At 40.0% G+C, this 25,342-nt stretch overlaps 1 protein-coding gene across 2 annotated transcripts in view; it reads right to left on the bottom strand.

Moving 5' to 3' along the window:
- nup98 (nucleoporin 98 and 96 precursor) overlaps positions 1-25,342 on the bottom strand; it is an 84,247-nt gene that overhangs the window by 56,664 nt on the left and 2,241 nt on the right. For both annotated transcript variants that reach the window (XM_062974394.1, XM_062974395.1), the window contains exons 2-9: positions 16,341-16,440; positions 14,001-14,102; positions 13,723-13,902; positions 13,390-13,529; positions 12,643-12,750; positions 11,184-11,367; positions 3,654-3,814; positions 715-852 (exon numbers count right to left, since the gene is read on the bottom strand). In XM_062974394.1, the coding sequence (XP_062830464.1) occupies positions 715-852; positions 3,654-3,814; positions 11,184-11,367; positions 12,643-12,750; positions 13,390-13,529; positions 13,723-13,902; positions 14,001-14,102; positions 16,341-16,413 (1,086 nt within the window). In that variant the 5' untranslated portion in view covers positions 16,414-16,440. The remainder of the gene's footprint in view (positions 1-714; positions 853-3,653; positions 3,815-11,183; positions 11,368-12,642; positions 12,751-13,389; positions 13,530-13,722; positions 13,903-14,000; positions 14,103-16,340; positions 16,441-25,342) is intronic.

Here is a 25,342-nt window from a genome sequence, read left to right as displayed (position 1 = left end):
AAACCCAAACAATAAATTGGGGCTGGGCAGACCTGATTGGAAGCTAAACTGTTATTCAAAGGCACATTGCAACATGCAAGTTTTCAAGTATTTACGGAAGGTATTTACAGGGTATTTATTTTATTTATTTACAACATTTATACCCCGCCCTTCTCACCCGAAGGGACTCAGGGTGGGGGCTAATCTAATCTCCTGGGGAGGGAGTTCCAGAGTTGGGGGGCCACCACCGAGAAGGCCCTCTCTCTCATCATCATCAACCCTGCTTGTGACAGAGGTGGGAGCAAGGGAAAGGCTGCCCCAGCAAATCTTAAAGCTTACGCTGGTTCGTAGCAAGAGATACGCTCACGAAGGAGGGAGTGCAAGGAATGTCAGTATTTGCCCTGGGTTTGCTATATTATGGTTTAAGAAATCATCTGCTCATCTGCTTAGGTTTCTTTACAACAGGCATGGTTAAACTTTGACCCTCTGGGTGTCTTTGACTTCAACTCCCACAATTACTAACAGCGTACCGGAGCACCATGCCTGCTTTACAAGTAAAACCTTCCAGAGATGGCACTGTTGGAGATCCTTAAGGACTACTTACATTGCTATTGACACCTTTGGGGAAGACTCCACAGAGACATGTTTGGGAATAGTAGCAGTGGTGTCTCTGGAAAGCCACAAGCCCCTTCCACATCACCCCCAGCGAGACCTTGCCTCTTCCCGACAACATACCGAGCTGCCGACGCCAAATCCGGTGCTGGCCGTTCCGAAGAGCCCTGTTGCCGGCCCAAAGGCAGTGGCTGTGTTGGTGTTGGTGGCCGTTCCGAAGAGGCCTGGGGTCTGCGAGGGCTGCGTGGCACCAAACAGGCCCTGCAGACACAAAAGGAGCTTTGAGAAACAGGGAGGCTGCAGTGCACTCCTTGAGCAAAAAGGCATGGCTGTTCTGCAGACAGGAGGCTACTCTTTCCAATCAGGAAAACCTTTGTTCGACATAACCAGGGAAGCGGGCTCTGCTGACATTGAACAGAGGCACCAGAACTTGGTTCAGCCAAGCTCTCGCCATTGGCCAAGCAGACCATTGAGTTTTAAGCCAGGGTAATCCCATGCAGAAGACTGGCAATGACTTTCTTTTTGCCTAATGCGTCAGACATGGGCTCTAAATGTGCACCCATTTCATTCCTTCCTGAAAACAGATCAGGGCCCAGAAGCCACTGGCCCAGGAAGTGGCACAACTCAGAAGCCACCGAACTGCTAAACTTTAATAATAATAATAATAATAAAACTTTATTTATACCCCGCCACCATCTCCCCAGCGGGGACTCGGGGCGGCTTACATGGGGCCATGCCCAGAGCAAAACAATATAACAAGTATGAATACAACATAATATAGAGCAATAAACGATACAGTAAATAATAATATACAATATACACTACAACGCAAATCACAAAAAACAGTAAAAACAGGGCCGGCCACATGAATACAGAGATTGAAACTCGGGTGAGAAAGATAAGGGAATGGAGACCACGGGGAGCAGGGACATACGAAAGTGGAACCGTCTAGAGGAAAGATGTTGGAGAGGAACAAGAAGAAGAATAAAAACAGTTACTCTCCAAAAGCACAGCGGAAGAGCCATGTTTTTAAATCTTTTTTAAAAGCTAACAGAGTGGGAGCTTGCCTGATCTCAAAGGGCAGTGAGTTCCATAGTCGAGGGGCTACAACAGAAAAGGCCCTCTCCCTAGTACCCACAAGGCGGGACTGGGATATAGGAAGTGGTGTAATTTGGGCCTCCCCAGATGATCGGAGAGATCGGGCAGGTTTATAGTGGGAGATGCGGTCACGAAGGTAGGTGGGTCCCAAACCGTTTAGGGCTTTATAAGTGATGGTCTGCACCTTGAATTGGGACCGGAAGATGAACAATAAACTTTGCAGAATTTGATAAACTAACTTGTCTTCTTAGAAATAAAATACAATGTTTTCAAAATACTGTATATACTTGAGTATAAGCTGATCCAAATATAAGCTGAGGCACCTAATTTTACCACAAAAAAACTGGGAAAACATTGACTCCAGTATAAGCCGAAGGTGGTCAATTTCAGAAATAAAAATAGATACCAATAAAATTACATTAATTGAGGCCTCAGTAGGTTAAATGTTTTTGAATATTTACAGAAAGCTCAAATTTAAGATAAGACTGTCCAACTCTGATCAAGTCATTATTCTCATCTTCAATGTAAATGTGCTTATGTATCCTTTTAATAATAATAGAGTAACCTAATAAATGTAATAATAATAATAATAATAAATAGAGTAAAATAATACATGTAATAATAAATAGAGTAAAATAATAAGTGCTATAATAATAAGATCAGAGTGAAATAATAAATGTATTAACAATAAATAATAATAATAATAATAATAGAATAAAATAAATGTAATAGTAGCAACAATAATAGAGAAAAATAATAAATGTAATAATTCCAATAATAATAGAGAAAAATAATAAATGTACCATATATTCTTGAGTATAAGCTGACCCAAATATAAGCCAACCAGGACCCTGACCGAATATAAGCTGAGGGGGGCTTTTTCAGTCTTAAAAAAAGGGCTGAAAAACTAAGCTTATACTCGAGTATATACAGTAACTGGAAGCCTTTTGTAGAAGATATAGGTAGAACGTTTAAAGACTGGTATCCTAGATAGAGTGGTATTTATGTCTGGTTGTCCTTGCTTTCCAAATGAATGCCACAAAATTAGGCATTCGCATGAATCCCTACCAAGAGAAACATTAGAATAGCAGTCAGCCTTCCTATGGAGGCCCCAGCAATTTTTTTTAAGGATGAGAATGAAATCTACTTTGTTGAAAGGCTGAAGTTTTGCCCGGTTGCAGTTGTTTGCAACCAATTACTTAACTGGTAGTGTTTGCCAAGACCAACATTCTTGTGGAGGAATGCACAGAGAATAGGAATGCATGGCCCTCCAGGCTGTGGTTGGACTACAAATCCCATCATACACACACTGGTTTAGGTTCTAGGGATCGGGATTGCTGTTGTTTATCTATAATGTGCCGTCAGTGTACAGGGAACTATACAAGCATACAATCTAAAATACATGTGTACACACACACATACAGAGGGAAGAAAGGAATACAAGATATACAATTACAGAATTGTCAAATTATCCAGCTAAAACACAGTCTGCAAAGAGATCTTGTAGCATCTTTGAGCTTAAGTGAGAAAAAGATGTTGGTAGCAGAAGCTTTGCTAGACAGATGTCTACTTCAGATGCATTATACCTTTCAGGGCTACTACAACAGGCATAGGCAAACTTTGGACTTCCTCCAGGTGTTTTGAACTTCAACCCCCACAATTCCTAACGGCTGTTAGGAATTGTCGAAGTCCAAAATATCTGGAGGGAGGGCCAAAGTTTGCCCATGCATGTACTACAAGATCCCTTTGCATCACAGGATGGACCACCAAGGGTTTAACCTCAGAAGGAGGCAGCAAAGCAGCAACTTGGTCTTCCAACAACAACACTTGGGACTGCAGCTCTCAGTATCCCCTCCACTGACTAGGGCAGCTAGGGGACCGCTGGGAGTTGCAGTCCAACAGCATCTAGAGGGGCCACATTGTTGCTGGCCCCTTTTAGGTTACAAGAAAGCCTGTCTCCTTACCATCGTGTTTGTGTTGGGCTGCCCCAGGGTGCTGGTGTTGCCGAAGGAAAAGCCAGTGTTTGCGGTCGTAATCTGTCCAAAGGGCTTGTTGAAAAGGCTGGTGGTCTGCTGCTGGGGCTGGCCAAAAAGGCTGGTGGTCCCAGCCCCAAAACCGGTCGTACCTGCAAGAGAGGGAAGCAGTGTCATCACAGTGTACATGATGAGGCTCTCTGGGGAAGGCAGAGCAAGAGCCTTAAAGGAACAATTGAAACTCTTGGCCTCCACATTGCTAGGCCTGCCTGGTTAAGCAAAGATGGCCTTAAATTTACAAAGGAAAACGAAATAACACTTCTGTTAAGTGTTTCACAGGTGGTACGTCACTCCAGTAAAACTTGCCAAGAAGAATAAAAACAAAAGAATGGATAATAAATATTGGAAATGTAAGACTAAAGAAGGGACATTTTTACACATATGGTGGACCTGTCATAAAGCCCATGCATACTGGACAGCTGCTAAGGAACAATCCAAAGAATCTTGCAACAAAATACAGTAGAGTCTCACTTATCCAAGCCTCGCTTATCCAAGCCTCTGGATAATCCAAGCCATTTTTGTAGTCAATGTTTTCAATATATTGTGATATTTTGGTGTTAAAGTCATAAATACAGTAATTACAACATAACATTACTACGTATTGAACTACTTTTTCTGTCAAATTTGTTGTATAACATGATGTTTTGGTGCTTAATTTGTAAAATCATAACCTAATTTGATGTTTAATAGGCTTTTCCTTAATCCCTCCTTATTATCCAAGATATTCGCTTATCCAAGCTTCTGCTGGCCCGTTCAGCTTGGATAAGTGAGACTCTACTGTATACTGTTTTTACTAGACATATTTTTTGTTGGACTGGTAAATGCTGTCATCAATAAGAAAAATACAGTTTTCTTTCAAATGCTGTAACAACTACCTGAATAGTTTATGCCAGACACTGGAAAGAAAATATTACTCCAACTAAGTGAATGGTTGACCAAACTGCTAAACTTTGCAGAATCTGATAAACTGACTTGTCTCCTTAAAAATAAACAATACCATGTTTTCAAAATAATTGGAAGCCTGTCACAGAATATATGGGTACAATATTTAAAGACTGGTCCATAATGACACTGAATAACTAAAAATACATTGACAGAAAGAAGAGCACAAATATGTTAAATGTTATGCAATTAGGGCAACTTTGTATACATCATGTAAATTTTACACACACACACAAAGTAGAACTTTTCTTTCAAATAGGATACACATGTTTTACTACAGTAGAGTCTCACTTATCCAAGCCTCATTTATCCAAGCTTCTGGATTATCCAAGCCATTTTTGTAGTCAATGTTTTCAATATATCATGATATTTTGGTGCTAAATTCGTAAATACAGTAATTACAACATAACATTACTGCGTATTGAACTGCTTTTTCTGTCAAATTTGTTGTAAAACATGATGTTTTGGTGCTTAATTTGTAAAATCATAACCTAATTTGATGTTTAATAGGCTTTTCCTTAATCTCTCCTCATTATCCAAGATATTCGCTTACCCAAGCTTCTGCTGGCCCGTTTAGGTTGGATAAGTGAGAATCTACTGTATTATTATTTTATTATTATTATTATTATTATTATTATTATTATTATTATTGAGAATGTACTGTATTATTAGAGGGTGTAAAATACTATTTTGAATTGGTGGCTTTATATACTAATAGTTATGTTATAATGTGTACATTTTGGAAACAACAAAATTTTGCTATTATAAAACAAGATGGGGCTGGTTCCCAATCCCTTTTCTCTGGGATCAGTCACTTCCTTGGTCTGGTCTTAAACAGGTGGACACGATGTGCTTTCCACATGATATCCTCTTGTTTAGGCCACAGGAAACTGTGCAAATTGGTCACAGTCCGTGCCCTTTGACCACATATGTCAAAGAGAAAGAGGTGTACATTTCTCCTTGGCGAGAAAGGTCATGAGATGATGCAAGCCGGTAGAGATAAGGTGAACTATAACACAGTTGTCCTAAAAGACGGCAGATGTTCCTCCTACAAGGCTATTTTAGGCCTCTTCCACATTAGGACATAAACTCTTTTGGAAAAAGACCCCTCCTGAAATGGCTCAGAGGGCCAAAACTATGACAATATTGCCCCTCCCTGAACCTTCAAGAACTTGGGGGGGGGGGGGGGCACTTGGAAACAAAAACCTTTCTTTAGAAAAACATGTGGGCAAATGGGGCCACAAAAACCCATCATTGGACTTCAGCAACGCTCCCTGGCTATATCTTTTTTATGCTCTGATAAATCAATTTAATGACTCAATTATGACTTTTCATTTTGTCAGTTCCACCAGTAGAGTTTAAGCATTAGGGTTGCTCAGTAGTCACTTAGTATACATTTACACTGTAGAATTGATGATGATGATGATGATAATGATAATAATAATCAAATGACGGCTGCGATCTTTTGGCACAACACCAGGTAATGGGCATATTGGGTGCCATGCCAAAAGATGTCAGCCAGCATTTGAAAACCATAAACATTGACAAAATCACGATCTGTCAACTGCAAAAGACAACCTTACTTGGATCTGCGCACATCACTCAAAAATACATCACACAGTCCTAGACACTTGGGAAGTGTTCAACTTGTGATTTTGTGATACGAAATCCAGCATATAGATCTCTTTTGCTGTATCATACTGTGGGTTTTTTGTCATTAAAATAATAATAATCTTTATTTATATCCTGCCCCATCTCCCCGAAAGGACCCGGGGCAGCTTACAGCATAAATGAATGCAATGAGTAATATACAAAAATAAATAACAAATCAGTGTAAAAGGGATACAATATAAAACAAAATAGACAAATTAAACAATAAACAGTAATCCTCACAACCTCTGAGGATGCATGCCATAGATGTGGGTGAAATGTCAAGAGAGAATACTTCTGGAATGTGGCCAGACAGCCCAGAAAACACACAGCAACCCAGTATAAAAACATCAGATTAAAACACAGTGATTCCAATAAAGTTTGATACAGTTTGACACCACTTTAACTGCCCTGGCTCAATGCTGTGGAAACATAGGATTACTTTTACAAGATCTTGTAGTACCCAAGAGTGCACATGCTTCAACAAACGACAACTTCCAGAATGTCCTAGCACTGAGCCATGGCAGTGAAAGTGATGCCTAATTGCATTAATTCTACAATGCAGATGCACCCTTAGGGAGTTTTATGGCTGAGTAGGAAGAGTGCCCCATTGCATGACACGGCCTGTTCTACTCTTGGGTTTCCAGTCACCGGATACTGAACACACTGCGAAGGTATGCTGCCCAGAATAAGCATTCCATTTACTCAATGAAGGAAAGTTCACTTCAGGTGAGGCCAGGCTTGTTTCTTCCTGCTCCAGAGATGAGAACACAATGGAGCAAGTGATTCAAATTGCAGGAAAAGAGATTCCATGTAAACATTAGGAGGAACTTTCTGATGGCAAGAGCTGTTCAGCAGTGGAATAGGCTGCCATAGTGTCTCCTTATTTATGTATCTGTGGTATTTATATACTGCCCTTCCCAACCCCAAAGGGGACTCAGGGCGGTTCTCTAGAGGTTTCTAAGCAGAGGCTGGCTGTATGGCCATCTGTCAAGAGGGCTTGGATGGTGTCTTCCTACATGGCAGAAGGGAGTTGGACTGGATGACCATTGGGCATCTCTCCCAATTCTATGAAAACTTCATTCCCTGGATGGGGTCTTTCAATGATGCAGAGAACATGTGGGGATCACAGGTAATAATAATAATAATAATAATAATAATAATAATAATTGTGCGGTTTTCTGGCATTGTATATTTTTGCCGCTTCTGTGACTGTTCATTTGGGTTTTGATGATTCCGTAGCCCACTTGTCGATGGATGTCCAGAATCAGCAGCATCCACCGCGGTCCTTTTTATCCTGGGCGACGACCGAGCCAGTATAGACTTCGTTTGGGTTTGATTCTCCATAATGCTAATGGGTGAGGTGCTCTTAGTTCTGCTCCTCAGCTGAGGCCTCTCTGGCTTGGTTGGACCTGCCGGTAGTTACACTCCCGCCAGCACAGCCCTCAGTCATCATTGGAGCAGCTAAGCCCCCCCACCACGTCAAGGTGGCACCTGCGGGTCATCCCAGGTGACAGTCGCATAGATGAAAAACAACAGGAAAAACTCAGCCGCTATCAGGACCTCAAGATTGAACTTCAAAGACTCTGGCAGAAACCAGTACAGGTGGTCCCGGTGGTGATGGGCACACTGGGTGCTGTGCCAAAAGATCTCAGCCGGCATTTGGAAACAATAGACATTGACAAAATCACCATCTGCCAACTGCAAAAGGCCACCCTACTGGGATCTGCACACATCATCAGAAAATACATCACACAGTCCTAGACACTTGGGAAGTGTTCGACTTGTGGTTTTGCGAAACGAAATCCAGCATATCTATCTTGTTTGCTGTGCCATACAACGTCGTTGTGTTGATAATAATAATAATAATAATAAGCAAGCAAAGATACTGTGGGACTTCCGAATCCAGACTGACAAAGTTCTGGAACACAACACACCAGACATCACAGTTGTGGAAAAGAAAAAGGTTTGGATCATTGATGTTGCCATCCCAGGTGACAGTCATATTGACTAAAAACAACAGGAAAAACTCAGCCGCTATCAGGACCTCAAGATTGAACTTCAAAGACTCTGGCAGAAACCAGTGCAGGTGGTCCCGGTGGTGATGGGCACACTGGGTGCCGTGCCAAAAGATCTCAGCCGGCATTTGGAAACCATAGACATTGACAAAATTACGATCTGCCAACTGCAAAAGGCCACCCTACTGGGATCTGCACGCATCATCCAAAAATACATCACACAGTCCTAGACACTTGGGAAGGGTTCGACTTGTGATTTTTTGATATGAAATCCAGCATATCTATCTTGTTTGCTGTGTCATAATAAAATAATAATAATAATAATAATAATAATAATAATAATAATAATAATAATAATTTATTTTTATACCCTGCTTCCATCTCCCCAAAGGGACTCAGGGCGGCTTACATGGGGCCAAGCCCGGGTAAAACAGCAAACCAAAATAAAATGACATCAGAAAATACAGGCACAAAAATTAAATTGACACTCTAAACATGATAAAATATAAAATGATAATCATAGTAAAAACATGGATTTGGCACCCAAGTAAAGGGAATAAAACGAATTGGGTAAAGTGCAACGAGTGAATATTGTAAACATGGTAGTTGATTAAGTGCTACCATCAATAGGAGAGCAACTTGGTGCGGGGTGGGGTGGACCATGTGACTCTAATAAACAGATAGGGCAAGATAAAGTGCAACAGATGAGGAAATGGTCGTAGATACAAGGTCTATCATGGGGATGGGGAATTCACTCTCCAACAGCAAGATCATAATAATAAAAATTTTTATTTTTAACCTGCCCTCTTCTCCCCTAGGGGACTCATGGTGGCTTCCAAAAAATAAAATAAAATGGCAAACATTCAATGCCATGTGCAAATAACAGAATAAATGAACAGAACCATTAAAATCAAGAGTTAAAATAAACAGTTAAAATCACAGAATCAAACAAGCTTAACCAAACATACAATCAATCATGCAGCCAGGATCTCAAGGTTTGGATAATAATATCTATATATATAAAATGATAAAGTTGTTTGCGCAGTGACTATAACAACAAAACTAAACATCCCAGAAATACGAAATTTGGCAACACAATGCAAAAGGCTTGCCTCCAGGTTACAACAACACAACCACAACACAAAACCACAATCCAGACCCACAAAACTCACAACAACGCATCATGCGATAACAACACAACTAAAGGCCCCAGAAATACAAAACTTGGCAACACAATGCAAAAGCCTTGCCTTCCAGTTGTAACAACACAACCACAACACAAAACCACACAGGACCCACAAAACTCACAACAACGCATCGTGACTATAACAACACAACTAAACTCCCCAGAAATACGAAACTTGGCAACACAACGCAAAAGCCTTCCCTCCAGGTTGTAACAACACAACCACACCACAAAACCACAATCCGGACCCATAAAACTCACATCAACGCATTGTGACAATAACAACACAACTAAATGCCCCAGAAATACGAAACTTGGCACACAACTAAACGCCCCAGAAATGCAAAACTTGACAACACAATGCAAAAGCCTTGCCTCCCGGTTGTAACAACACAACCACACCACAAAACCACAATCCGGACCCACAAAACTCACAACAACGCATCGTGACTATAACACAACTAAACGCCCCAGAAATACAAAATTTGACAACACAACGCAAAAGCCTTGCCTCCCAGTTGTAAGAACACAAGCACAACACAAAACCACAATCCGGACCCACAAAACTCACAACAACGCATCATGACTATAACAACACAACTAAACGCCCCAGAAATACAAAACTTGGCAAAACAATGCAAAAGCCTTGCCTCCCAATTGTAACAACACAACCACACCACAAAACCACAGTCCAGACCCACAAAACTCACAACAGTGCATCGTGACTATAACAACACAACTAAACGCCCCAGAAATACAAAACTTGGCACACAACTAAACGCCCCAGAAATACAAAACTTGGCAACACAACACAAAAGCCTTGCCTTTCAGTTGTAACAACACAACCACACCACAAAACCACAATCCGGACCCACAAAACTCACAACAACGCATTATGACTATAACAAATACAAAATTTGACAACACAACTCATCCACCTCCCCAATCCCTACATTCACACTTGGCCTCCAAAAAAACAATTACAATAATAACAATGACAACAACAACAACAATAAGAATCAACACCATCACAGGCAAGAAACAGCCAGGCACTGAGGCTGAGAGGCCAGTCAGTGCTACACTGGGCCTCCAAAAAACAATACAGTAGCATCTAACTTATCGAACCTTCATGACCACTACAACAACAATAATAAGAAACACCTACACAGGCAAAACAAAAAAAAAAGACTATTGTACCACAATAAAAATATAAACCGCACTCAGCAGACTCAGACATTACAATTAACAACAAACCAAAGACAACAGGGATCTCAGGCAATTATCAATCAACACAAAAATTGAAGAAGGTAACAGACTTCAAATACTACTACTAATGTGAGTATAAAGAAGGTGGAGCTCACAGCATAAATACAACCTAATGTAGACTGACAAACACCACCAGACTAAGCCACAGCAACGCGTGGCCGGGCACAGCTAGTTATTTAATAATAATAAAACTTTATTTCTATAGCGCCCTTTCTCCCCGAAGGGACTCAGGGAGGTTTACAGACACAAAACAAAAAGGAAAACATTCAGTGCCTCAAAGTCAAGGGATTGGCCTGAAGACAAATAAATAATAATAATAATAATAATAATAATAATAATAATAATAATAATAATAATAATAGATCTGCCTGGCAAATGGCCGCACAGATCAGTACTTACTGGCCCCGAAGCCGGTCTTATTTGGCCCGTACGAAAAGCCTGTATTGGTGGTGGAGGAGCCAAAGAGCCCCGTGGCTGCGCTGGACGTCGCAGGGGATGAGCCAAACAGCCCCGGCGCAGCTACAGCTCCCACAGGGTTGGTGGGGCCTTTCCTGTTTGCTTGGTAGTCCTCCAGACGAAGCTCCTGCAGAAGAAACACAAATTGAGTAGAGTCTTGTCGCACGCAACATCACTTGGACCTTGCATCCACCCATCCCCAAACACACACACACACCATCGCTGCAGCAATAATGGAAGGGATTCGAAGCTCCCTTGTGTTCAAGGGTAATCTCTGCCAAGGCAGGTTCTGGGAACCCCAGCACCGCATCATTTCTAAACAAATGTGAGACCCACAGGAGAATCCCCCCTTTCCTCTCCCCTGTGACTTCCTTCCCTTCACTCCTCTTGAAATGCAGCACCATCACCACCACTTGTGTTCATGTGCAGCCAAAGCAAGCACCACCACTGCTGTAATAATACAAGAGACTGGGGCTGATGCAATACTGAGGAAGGGACAAGCCTTGTTTTCTGCTGCTCCAGAGATGAAACCCCTTCTACGCTGCCATATAATCCAGATTATAAAAGTAGATAATCCACATTATCTGGATTATATGAATCCACACTGCCACATAACCCAGTTCAAAGCATATAATCTGGATTTTATATGGCAGTGTAGTAGTAGTAGTAATATCAATAATAATAATAATAATAATCTGCGTGCATCATCCAAAAATATATCACACAGTCCTAAACGCTTGGGAAGTGTTCGATTTGTGATTTTGTGATATGAAATCCAGCATATCTATCTTGTTTGCTGTGTCATACTATGCTGTTGTATCAATAATAATAACAATAATAATAACAACAAAACTATTTCTACCCCGTCACCAACTCCCAGAGGGACTCGGGGCAGCTTACAAAGCACTCAAAGGTGCAACATACAAAATACAAAAATCGCAGGAACAATAACATAAAAGAATTACAGCCAACATAGATATCTCACTTCATAAAACCACTTGGTTAAAATCAATAAAATACAGGAATAGCTGCAGATATAAAACAGTAATGTAAAGTGATTGGTGACATCTATGTGTCTTCACATATTTATTAAACGCATCCAAATATGGTTAAAGGCTTGTCGAAATGAACATGTCTTCAGTTGTTTGCGGAAGGTACACAACTTCAATTGTATGTAAAAGGGGCCTGGGACACAATAGAACCATGGATTCAAATGGCAGGGAAAGAGATTCCACCTAAACATTAGGAAGAACCTCCTGACGATCACAGCTCTTCAACAGTGGAATCTACTTATGTGTGTTTATTTCAAATGGATTAGGTATCCTTTAAAAGCAAATTCCACGTATAGATACCGGCAGAAATACAGATATACACACAGAAACAAGGCACTCGCCAGACGGACCTCTAATGACTTGCTTTCGTATTCTTTCATGGCAGTAATACACTGGTGCTTGGTGCTGATGTTGGTGCTGACTCCAGACTTCACCATGGTGTCCGTCCCAGTCGGCGGCTGTAAGGAGGCAAAAGGGAAACACATTGGATTCACACTTCCAGAAGTGCAGGCAGTGATCACACAGAGGTGCTACAGCGCTCCCTTCAGAGGCCAGAAGACCATTAAAAGGCCTCATCTGTTGTAGGTTTGGATGCACAAAATCCAAGTGGAGATTCCTGCTCAGTCACAGGCTTCCTAGGTGGTTGATTTCTTGCACAGGCGAGAACAAGGCCACTAGTTCTTAGGGAAAGGATCCAAAGATCCTGCTATTAAGCCACATTCTCTCCTAATCTGAGTTTACTACCATTCCATCTGCTATAAAATTATATAGTACAATATAGTAATTTAATGCTTATATTGTGCTATGCTAATAATATATTGTATGTACATTTGATTTGTAAGCCGCTCTGAGTCACCTTCGGGGTGAGAAGAGTGGCATATAAATGTAGTAAATAAATAAATATAATATAATATAATATCAGCAAGCCAGATTCTCCCCCGCCGCCACCACCCCACCACTATTCATGACTCATCTTTCTCCCACTTTTGCTTCTGTTGAGAGGAAATCCCCTTTATGCCTTTTGTTTGAACTGAAAGACCCAGACCAAAGGATAAGCATAGGATTGCTGGAATACTTCCTGAAAAGGAGGGACTCACGTTGAATTTAATGGTAGTCCCAGTCGGAACAGCAGTAAAGCTCGCCGACCCAAAGAGAGAGCCAGACGTTCCTCCGAAGGGGTTGGAGGTTGTGTTTGTGGTTCCAAACAGGCCTCCACTGCTGGTACTCGTCCCGAAGTCTGTAAAAAGGGAAAGAAAGGAATGAGTCGCATAATGGGATGTCACTTTTGAAGATGCATTTCTGTTTTCACTAAAGTTAAATCCCATGTAAATTGAGTAAATACTGTCTCCTAAAAGTGAGTGTCACAACAGGAATGGAGCAGCATACAATTACAACACACAGTCATAAACGGTCAGGGGAGGGATACTCACTGCCAAAGCCCACTGGCTTGTTTTGCGCAAAGGCATTGTTCTGGGATGAGAAGAGGCCTCCTCCGGTGCTCGCCGTTCCAAATAAGCCGGTGGAGGTTCCGGTGGACGTCCCAAAGCCAAAGCCGGTGCTGGTGGAAGAGGTGGCCGGCTGGCTAAATGTGCTTGAACCAAACAGCCCTCCTGAAACCAGAAACAAGATGCAATCAGACCAAGCTGGGAGAAGAGGGTGGTCAGGAAAGGCATTCAAGAAAAGGTCAAGGGCAACAAGGATGCTCTACCGGGTTTAGTCTGTGCGCTCCCAAAGAGCCCTCCGGTGTTATTGTTGGATCCAAACGCAGACGTCCCGAATGCTCCTCCGCTCGTGGTGCCGAAGCCAGCATCTGCAAAACATGAACAGGACTCAGGAGTTCTGGAACACAGCAGGGAACTGGGATTTCTGGGTAAGTGCTTGGCCTTGCAGTCAGGAGCTGTCATGACTGACCAAAGGGAAAGGGAACAAATCCTGGAAGGCCACAACCTCTGGCCAGCTGAAAGTGCTATACAATACAGACATCTGTATCCCTTCAGATGAGCAGAACAATGCATTTCAGACTCTGTAATTTCAGAGACTCAAGGGAAGTTAATACACTTAAGGCTGAACTCATCATTAGATGTGAGCTGTTTAAACCACCAATGGGGAACGTGTGACCCTTCAGCTGTTGCCTGACTGCGATGTCCATTAACTGCAGAGAGCAGAGTCAATTTTAACAAGGATTGTAAGGACTGGCAGCCCAACAGCTGAAAAGCCCACCTAACACAGACCTAACCGACAGCGCAGAAACAAAGCATACATTTCGCACACTGGTGGCCCTGCATTCCCTCCCTACCACTAAGAACACTAAGATCTGCCGGGGAGTGTCTGCTCTCGATCCTGCTGCCTTCCAAGGGGAGATTGTGGAGACAAGAGACAGGGCCTTCTCGGTGGTGGCCCCTCAGCTGTGGAACTCCCTCCTCAGTGAGATTAGATCGCCCCCTCCCTCTTAATGCTTAGGAAACAACTTAAGACTTGGTTATTCAAGCAAGAATTCAATGCATGACAGAAATCTGAAAACATGGAAGTAGGTAAAGACACTCTGGGATTGCTGTAAAGGTTTTACATTAAGTCTGTGATTATTGTTTAGTTTTATAGTTTTAATGGTTTAATTGGCGGCCGCAGTGACACAATGGGCTAAACCCTTATTTATTTATTTACAGTATTTATATTCCGCCCTTCTTTCTCACCCCAAAGGGGACTCAGGGCGGATCACATTACACATATAAGGCAAACATTCAATGCCTTAACATAGAACAAAGACAAAAACAAACACAAATGCGGGGCTCCGAGCTGGCCTCGAACTCATGACCTCTTGGTCAGAGTGATTAGTTGCAGCTGGCTGCAGCTGGCTGCTCAACAGCCTGCGCCACAGCCCGGGCCCCTTGTGCTGGCTGAACTGCTAACCTGAAGGCTGAAGGTTCAAATCTGCGAGACGGGGTGAGATCCCGTCTGTCAGCCCTAGCTTCCCATGTGGGAATGTGAGAGAAGCCTCCCAGCAACTAAATCTCTCACACCAGAAGCGATTTGTCTCAATTCACTTCCGACACAATAAAAAATGGCTTAATCTATTGTTATCTGTTGTCAATTTGATATGTGATGTTTTATACATGAGGCATTGAATTGTGCCATTGATTGTTATGAACTGCTTTGAATCCCCCAGGGGTGAGAAAAGCAGCATATAAACATAATAAATACCATCTTCAATTAAAAAGGCGAGAATGTTTGTTATAGCCACAGAAGCCCCCCAACTAACATTGCTTCTAAAATATCAAAGAATAGAAAAGTCTAAACGTTTTCAGCCACATGACCAATCCCCTTGTTCCCATCCAAACTACAAATATACAGCTGAGCAGTGTTTAACGTGGTGGTAGGAAACACCTCTGCCAGGAAGCAGAATCCTCATCATGGAGCCTCTGGAAAGGCACTATTTTGCTTAAAAATACATCTTTTACTGCTGTTCATGAAATATGTTTGTTAAAATGAGGAAGTAAGCCTGCAGCAAAGCTCCTGGAACCCAAAGTAATTTCTTTTTTAAAAAATAAAGAAATTATCAATACTTAAGTCTAGTGCTTCATTCCGAGGCATGTCTAGCTGACCAGAAGAGAAAAATTAAAGGCTAAAATGCAATCAGGATGAGAGATGTACATTGTCTATTTTGGTATGCAGCTGAGTTTCCTGACTGTGTATATGCTTCTGTCTTCTGTGAAGTTGGCATTGTAACAGAAATCTATGGGAGGAAAAATGTAATTTTCTGTCCTGAAACTCAAGCCTGCACCATTGTCACGTCTTGAAGTTTCTGAATAAATGGTGTTTTCTTTGTCCTTACTAGCCTGCCTTCTGGTAATTTAAGTGTTTTGGTGATTGTCCAGGTATCCTCTGAGAACTACTTAATAAACAGCAAGCCCCCATGGTAATCATATGGAGAGAGATGCTGATATTTCCCCAAAATTCCAAATAAGACCAAAGGCCTCAAAAGCCAAGTTGCCCCTGGAATAAAACAACAAAACAAGCAGAACTTCCCATAATTTTATTCAATGTCACTTACTCTGTCCAAAGGTTGACGCCCCAAAGCCCCCCGTGTTGCCTCCGAAAGGCGTTCCAAACGATTTGTTAAACATTTTGAAGCTGTTTCAGGTTCTCAAAGCCTAGACAAAACAAAAACACAAGACTGGATTAGACAAACCTAGTCCTAAGAAATCCGTGTTTGGCATAGTTTAGAAAAATACCAAACAAATGCAGACATTTCAGACATTAAAAAAACTAACACATATCAATTTTTTTTCACATACAACTAGAAAACCTTTGGAAACAAAAAGGGAAGGACCTTATTAAGGACCTGGCTCCCTCACTGGGTTCTGTTATAATCTGGTCAGGCTGCCTGGGTGAGATGTGGAAGGCACTGCTTTGTGTTGGCTGTATTCTTATCAGATTTGAAGGAAATAATACTCTGGCGTTCCTTGTGGCTTCTCTTTCACAGGTTGTTTAAGGTCTCTCATGTTAGGAGGATTAATCAGGACATATGCTCCAAGGCAGAGTCAGTATGAAAACCACATTCATCTTTATCTCTCATGTTCATTTATTTTTTATTGGAATGTATAAGTAGAGTATAACTTATCACCATTATATTACAAAAGTATTAATTAAACAAAATCAACCATTAGAGGAAGAAGAAATGACATACCCTTCTAATATAACACATTTTCTACTCCTTTCTAATTCCATCTTAGTCTCCTACTTACCCTACAGTAGAGTCTCACTTATCCAACATTCGCTTATCCAACGTTCTGGATTATCTAACGTATTTTTGTAGTCAATGTTTTCAATACATCATGATATTTTGGTGCTAAATTCGTAAATACAGTAATTACTACATAGCATTACCGCGCATTGAACTACTTTTTCTGTCAAATTTGTTGTATAACATTATGTTTTAGTGCTTAATTTGTAAAATCATAACCTAATTTCATGTTTAATGAAATTTTCCTTGATCCCTCCTTATTATCCAACATATTCGCTTATCCAACGTTCTGCCGGCCCGTTTATGTTGGATAATTGAGACTCTACTGTATCTCATTATTTTTCCCTCCCTCCAGGAATAGTTGTGATTCTATTTCAGCTTTTATTCTATGTGTTGGATCATGGAGATTGTCCGATTTAGTTCTTTGTATTTTCTTTTTCCCTTCACTCTATCATGCTTTCCATTTCGAGACCCAGTTACTCATAGGATATCCATTTATATAATGATTTTTCCTTTCAATAATATAATAGCGGAGCATATAGTCTGCTAAATATTTGTACCATTTCTTAATTTCCCATTTTTGTACTTTTTCCATCCCAGTGCAACCGTTGCTCCTCTCATATATCTTATAATATCAGCCCAATCTTTATTACAAGTTATCTCTCATGTTCATCAGGTCCAAAGAATGTCATGGCAGTCTTCAAGCAATGCTTACACATCCCTCTTCTTGGATTCTGAAATCCAAAATCCCCCAAAACCCAAACTTTGCCCCATGTGTGGCCAAGACAGTGACACTTCTGCTTTCTAAATGTTCATGCTTCAGGAAGAAAATTATACAAAATGCTGAATAATATTACCACTTGGCTATGTGAATAAGGTGTATATGTAACAAATAAATTTCATTTTGAGACTTGGGTCCCATCTCCACGGTATCTCATAATACCTGTGTTATGCAAACACCGGGATTCCAAAATCCTAAGCACTTCTGGTCTCAAGAATTTTGGGCTACCTGACATGTACACAAGAGTGGAAGGTAAACACAAATGACTCTGTCAAGACAAAGTAAAGATATTTTTTCATCCATCCATCCAGTGCAATGGCAATCTAAGTGTTCTAGGTGAAATCACAGAATGAGAAGAGATCGCATGAGCCATCTAGACCAACCCTTCTTCCATGCAGGAAAAGCACAATCAAATACCCCTGACAAATGGCCATCTAGCCTCTGCTCAAAAGCCACCGAAGAAGTAGCCTCCACCACACTACCAGACAGAGAGTTCCACTGTTGAACAGCTCTTACAGTCAAGATCTGCATTTCTAATAAAGGATCAGTTTGCAATGTCAATGGATCTGGTACACTCAGAAACTGCTCACTTGAGTGATCCAAAATTGTCGAATAATTATCTCTACAGGTCGAAGCCCCTTCTTAAAACTTAGGTGCAACTACTCATTGTCTGGAAACCTCAAATGATTTGGAACCATGGGTGATCAAAACATGGAAAGAACGTATTTTCAGCAAGTAGTTTTCTAACTCTTTATAGCTTTTTAAGGCCCTACCAAGTACTGCTGTCAAATTATGCCAGGTAGTAAAACATAAGGGAGAAAATGTTTTTAGTGGTGGCATCAATTAGGAATCAGCATTCCCAGAGAAGGCATCTGTTAGTTTATTTGGGTGTTTGTTTTAAATCATTTGTGTAATTACGTATGTTGCTTTCGTATTCATCTTTCATATTTTATTTTGTATTTCACTTTTGAAAACGTTGTTTATAATAAAGCACACTCTACTTATGTGGAACGTACCACAATGACCTGAATAAGTACATTCCACATAAATAAGACTGTGTGCTAGGCAATAACACATGGCAATTTTGAGCTGATGCTGCTTTTGGTATTATTATTCATGCATCATACAAAATGCATGTTTCAAGTTGCCTTCAATGCATGAATACACAGAAAGACAAGCTACAAACTGAACAATTAAGTGGCCCATCCACCCATTCCAGACTATAAATGGCTTTTAAATTCAAACACAGTCACAACAGCATTATTTTCAAGATAATATACTTCCGCTTCCACCAAGAACATTCTCCAACCACCAAATAATTCAAGAAAGGTGGCTTCCCAGTTTGACACATGCAAACACACACTCACTCTTTTGTCCTCCTTCAGGTATCTACTTCAAACCTAATGTATTTGTAGAATTTTTCACTCAGATATATATACATACACACACACATATCTCTGTGTGTATGTATGTATGCATACATGGACAAAAGCCTAGTTTCCATTTTCCTATAGCCACAAAACTTGCCCTAAACAAAAATGTGCACTCGCAATTATTACAATTGTTTTATAATGTATGTAGTACAGATTGCTTGGAACCAGAGGTTTTTCTAATTTCATTTATTTTCTGATGTTTGGAATATTTATGTTTACATAATATGATGAGGACCACATCTAACACAAATTTAATTTGCATTCCAAATGCACTTCATACACGTAACAAAAATGTAATTTCATAACAGCGTTTTTCACTACTTTGATCCTGAAACAAAGTTTGTGTATACAGAACCACCTGAAAGCAAAGACCAACAAGTGGACAATTTTGGAACACTCTGGATTACTAGATAAGAGATACTCAACCTGTATGAATAAAAACCATGTATCTACGTGAGTTTGCTTTACCCAGCACTCTACTATTTATTTCTCAACCTCTAAGCACCCTGACCTTGGTTTTTGTTTTTGCTTCATGTAACCTGTTTTACACATTACATAACCAACTAGCTCTATTCCATCCCTTTTTGTTTTTGTTAGCAGTAGGAGTTTCAAGTTTCAGGTTGCAATCACAGGTAGCCTGGTTCCAGAAGGGCCTTTTACTTGACATTCCTAGGGCTGAAGCTGAAAGCTTCTGCATGACGAATATTTATGTTATGAGAAAGGTATGTGCCTGAAATATACTGCTTCTTGCTCACGAGGCCCTGAACGGCTTGGGATAAGTTTATTCCTCAAACAGCTTCAATATAAACCTGACTGTATAATATCCTATTCTGAGGTTTCGTTCTAAGTCTCCTCACGAAGAGGGCCAAACTGCATCTGATCTCAAGGCATCTGCCCTCAGAGAAAACAACTCTACAGGAAACAGCAACAGAGAAATTCCTCAGGTAGTTCGATTACATAATCTGCAGCTTAAAGAGGGAACTTTTTTATTCTCAAGACCTTTATTAACAAACTCATTAATGAAACATCTGTACTATCACTCAGCTATTAATTATTACAGCTAAATTAAAAGTCAAAGTTTGACTTAATTTTTTATTCCCTATCCCACCAACTTCTGCCTACCACCCAAAGTATTAATTATGATGTTCTCATCAGTGTTCCTTGAGAGATTCACTTCTAATTCATGAATAAAGACTTGATCTCACTACAAGTATCATCCATCTCAGGAATGCAAGGATATGATAATGACCCACTGCTGAAGGTTAAGAGCCACTGTTAAGGTCATGTTACTTCTATCTTTTAACTCTGAACTCTCTTTCTGACCGCAATGACTATAAACACTCAAGCATTCACTCATCCACCCACCCAAACACATGTTCAATCAACTGGCAGTTGAGACAATGCATCTCTGATAACACAGACTAAATTTCCAACAAGCTTCTGCGGAAAATATCAAACATTAAGTTCTTCAGATACACAACAGATCCCCATTAGGGTTGTTGTATGTCTTTCGGGCTGTGTGGCCATGTTCCAGAAGCATTCTCTCCTGACGTTTCGCCCACATCTATGGCAGGCATCCTCAGAGGTTGTGAGTTTCCCTGCAACAAACTGACATGAACCATTCCACCAGAAGAAAATAATAAACATACACATGGATGTGGCTGATCTCCAGCTCCACTACTTTAAAAAACCTACACAGATCTATCAGCAAAGTTAGCATTAAGTACCAGCCTCACACTTGGGGAGATGGGAAAGCTTCAAGTCTACTGATTAGTCCCAATGACAGTAGATGCCTTAAAACAAAAAGTGTGCCTATTAAGGCTTTATATCCTTGGGCCTGTACCCACACCATACCAACTCTACTGAGCCAAACAAAAACAAAACAAAAACAAACCCAGCAAACTGCCTCTCCCGAATGTCTCCAGAAACAGCAGCAGACCTTTTGTACTACAGTAGAATCTGGCTTACCCAACCTTTGCTTATCCAACAATCTGTATTATCCAACGCAGTCTGCCTTTTAGTAGTCAATGTTTTCAATACACTGTGATGTTTTGGTGCTGAATTCGTAAATGCAGTAATTACTACATAACATTACCATATATTGAACTGCTTTTTTGTTGATTTGTTGTAAAACAGGATGCTTTGGTGCTTAATTTATAAAATCATAATATAATTTGATGTTTGATAGACTTTTCCTTAATCCCTCCTTATTATCCAACATTTTCGCTTATCCAACGTTCTGCCGGCCTGTTTATGTTGGATAAGCGAGACTCTACTGTACTTGCAGCTCCTTCTGCATTATGTAGTACTAAAAAAACCTATTTTTCAAAGCCAGAAGTAAATCTGTCTACTTCCAGACAGTCTGTTTCCAGACCAAGTCCACTCACCCAACACTTCCTTAAAGCAGCCAGATGTCGCAACACATAAGCAAACCTCACTGCTTTGGTAGGCCTACCCTATCCGGAACAAACAATGTGACTCTCAATGAGGCCACCTCAGCAATCCCTTAGCCCCAAACCTCTCTGCTTGAAGGAGGGCCTCACCTTTCCCCTCCTTCTGCTTCTAGTACCTCCCATTGCCCACCCCATGTTTAACACGTAGGGGCGGGAGAGCTCCATGCAAATTGTGCCAGAAATTTCATTGGGAAATTAGTCCAGGCTTAGGGCAACAATTTGAGAAATGCAGACAAGCTGGAATATGTAAATGGTGAAAGGTCTGAAAACCAAGTGGTTGAGAGAGTGCAGAGTAATTAGACTGTAAAAGAGGGCAAAGAGACGGAGCCACGTTTAAACATTTGAAAGGAGGTCACATTAAAGAGAAAGGCAGCACAATACACTACTGGATTCAAATTCTAGGAGAAAAGATACCACCTGATGATTAGAATTGTTCAATGGTGGAATATTCTGCAGGTGAAGGTTTTGGAACAGAGGCTGGATTGGATGACCCTGAGGGGAATCCCTTGCAACTCTAGATGCTTGGGGTCTTGTTTGATAATAGTAATAATAATAATAACAGCAACAATAATAATAAATGTATTATCTGCCTCTCCTTGCGGCTAGAGGCAAGAGTACAACAGGGTTAAAATAGGAAGTGTGACACATATGTGTGTGTATATACAACAGTGTGACACATATGTGTGTGTATATACAACAGTGTGACACATATGTGTGTGTATATATAGAGAGAGACTTGTACATAACACACACCAATACAATGTTTAAGAGAGAAAAGGGGAAGTAATAATAACACTATGTGACAAAATTTTTAAAAGAAATTCTGTTCCTGGTTTGAAAGTGATATTCCTGTTTAATTGTGCTGTACTTACTTTTAAAGCAGTTGTTACACTCCAGAAACTTCATTTTTGTGGCTGGCACAAACTAGATTGAATTGTAAGCAGAATTGTTTTCTGCTGCCTTGGAAACTAGGACCAGGAGCAATGGTTTCAAATTACAGGAAAGGGGATTCCACCTAAACATTAGGAGGAACCTCCTGGCTGTAACAGCTGTTCAGCAGTGGAACTCTCTGCCTCCAGAGTGTGGTGGAAGCACCTTCCTTGGCGCCTTTTAAACATGTCAGGGGGTACAATGTGCGTTTTCTTGCATGGCAGGGGATTGGACTGGATTGAAAAACTATAGCTAAATGTGCTGCAAGATGTCCGGCCAAAACAAAGTTTTTGCAGTTTAATAAACTTTCCCTGTGTTTTTATGATAGAAACAATTAGGAAATGATATTTATAACTCAGGAACAAAAATTGTGTTACACAGTGTAATAAATGTATTACCCGCCTCTTCTTGTGGCTTGAGGCAAGGGTACAACAGGGTTACAAAAACACAATAGTATTAAAATAATATGCCACACCAATAAAATAAGAGAAAAGGGGAAGTAGTAGTAGTAGTAATAATAATAATATCAAGAGCACTAATTTGATTATGTGTTCCTGCATGGCAGAAGGGGGTTGGACTGGATGACCTTTGGGGGCGGGGATACCTTTCAACTCTAGATGTGTTGAGTCTTGCTTAAGGGAAGAAAGAGGAAATAACAACACTAACTTGGTTGTATTTTCCCCTTTAATGCTAGATCAGGCATGGGCAAACTTCAGCCTCCAGGTTTTTTGGAGATCAACTCTCACACTTCCTAACAACCGGCTGTTAGGAATTGTGGGAATTGAAGTCCAAACCATCTGGAGAGAGGGTCGATGTTGGCCCATACCTGTGGTAAGTGTTAAGACAATTAGGTCACCTTTGTCTACTTTATATAACTTATACACACACACACTACTTGTTAAGAGTTGTGATAGGACAAAATATACTAAGACTCTTATCTTGATGTATAGTCAAGAAGTTTTTCTTTCTTTCAAATAAGATGCATATGTTTTACTATTATTGGATGTAGCCAGGGGGTGCTGCGGGTTTTAACTTTGAATATGTTTTCATGGATGTTAATGGTGAATTTTTTAGTGCTGTTTGTGTTTAATTCTGTTTTTATGTTTGCACATTTGTATATTTTAAATTGTATGCTAATGCTTTTTATGTCAAGCCACTTTGAGCCCCTTCGGGGGAGATAAATAAATACAACAACAATAATAATAATAATGTGTAAAATTGCTACTGTTAATGGGTGGCTTGATATATCAATAGTTATGTTTCAATGGAAATAATAATAATACATTAAACAATAATAAGATATAATACAATACATATTCAATATAATAATCATGTATAATAATACCTTGATCTATTAGTAAACATGTGCTAAATGTTTGATTTATATATTTAAATTTCTAATTTTATTATTTTTGAGGAGTTCTATAAGTACGCCTGATGTTGCTTATGGTTTATGATTTAATCTATTTCTTTATGTTATGCCAGCATTGAATGTTTGCCAATTTTCTGTTGTAAACCGCCCTGAGTCCCCTTGGGGAGACAGGGTGGTATAGAAATCATTATTATTATTATTACTAGATGTAAAATTGCCACTGTTAATTGATGGCTTGATATACCAATAGTTATGTTATAATGTGTACACTTTGGAAATAATATTAATATATAATAAATTAATAATACATAATAATAAATATTAAATATAATATTATAATATAGTAATCATAAATAATACATAATAAATATTAACTACATTAATATAACACATAATATATAATACGTGATATTAAATATAATATATAATTTATAATGTAATAAAAACACTAACTAAATATAATATATATAATATGTTATATTAAATATAATATTTTATATGCCTATCTTCGCAATCGCATCTTCCCCTAAGAACCTGCGTGGGCTTTAAGATCTGCTAGAGAGACCCTTCTGTCCCACCCATCCCAATCACAAGCACGGTTAGTGGGGACAAGTGATAGGGCCTTCTCAGTGGTGGCCCCCCCGGCTCTGGAACTCCCTCCACAGAGCACCCACCCTGTCTACCTTCCGTAGACACCTGAAAACTTGGTTGTTCCAATGTGCCTTTGATAAATTGGTTCAACAATTGACTTGGCCCTTCTAGCCCTAACCTAATACCTGATTCTTGCACTTTACTACCAGTCCAGCCCTTGCAGTATATTTCACAAGTTCTTGCCCCACCCTCTCAGTTCTGAACATGCCCACTGTGCTCAGTTACTAGTTGTTGCGTTGATGGTTTATGTTTTTATGATGTTTTATATGTTTTCTAAATTATTGTAATGTGATGTATGTTATGATGTTATATTTTAATTTCGTTTTGCTGGGCTAGGTTCCCATGTAAGCCGCCCTGAGTCCCTTTAAGAATCAAGTTATTATAATAAAATAATACATAATAAAATTAAAAATGAATATAACATATTATTTAATAAAATAAAATAATTTTGATAGATATAATTATTAATACATAATATTTATTGTTTATTTACGACATTTATATCCCACCCTTTTCACTGTGAAGAGGACTCAAGAGTGTCTTACAAATTACAGTGTTCCCTCACTTATCGCTGGGATTAGGTTCCAGGAACACACACAGTAAGTGAAAATCCGCAAAATAGGGACACTATATTTATTTTAATATTTATACATTATTTTAGTAGTTATAGACCATTTTAAGTCTTTATC

This window comes from Anolis carolinensis, chromosome 3 (genome assembly GCF_035594765.1).
Source record: "Anolis carolinensis isolate JA03-04 chromosome 3, rAnoCar3.1.pri, whole genome shotgun sequence".
Classification (NCBI taxonomy): domain Eukaryota; kingdom Metazoa; phylum Chordata; class Lepidosauria; order Squamata; family Dactyloidae; genus Anolis; species Anolis carolinensis.
This window is presented reverse-complemented; position numbering and strand designations above follow the sequence as displayed.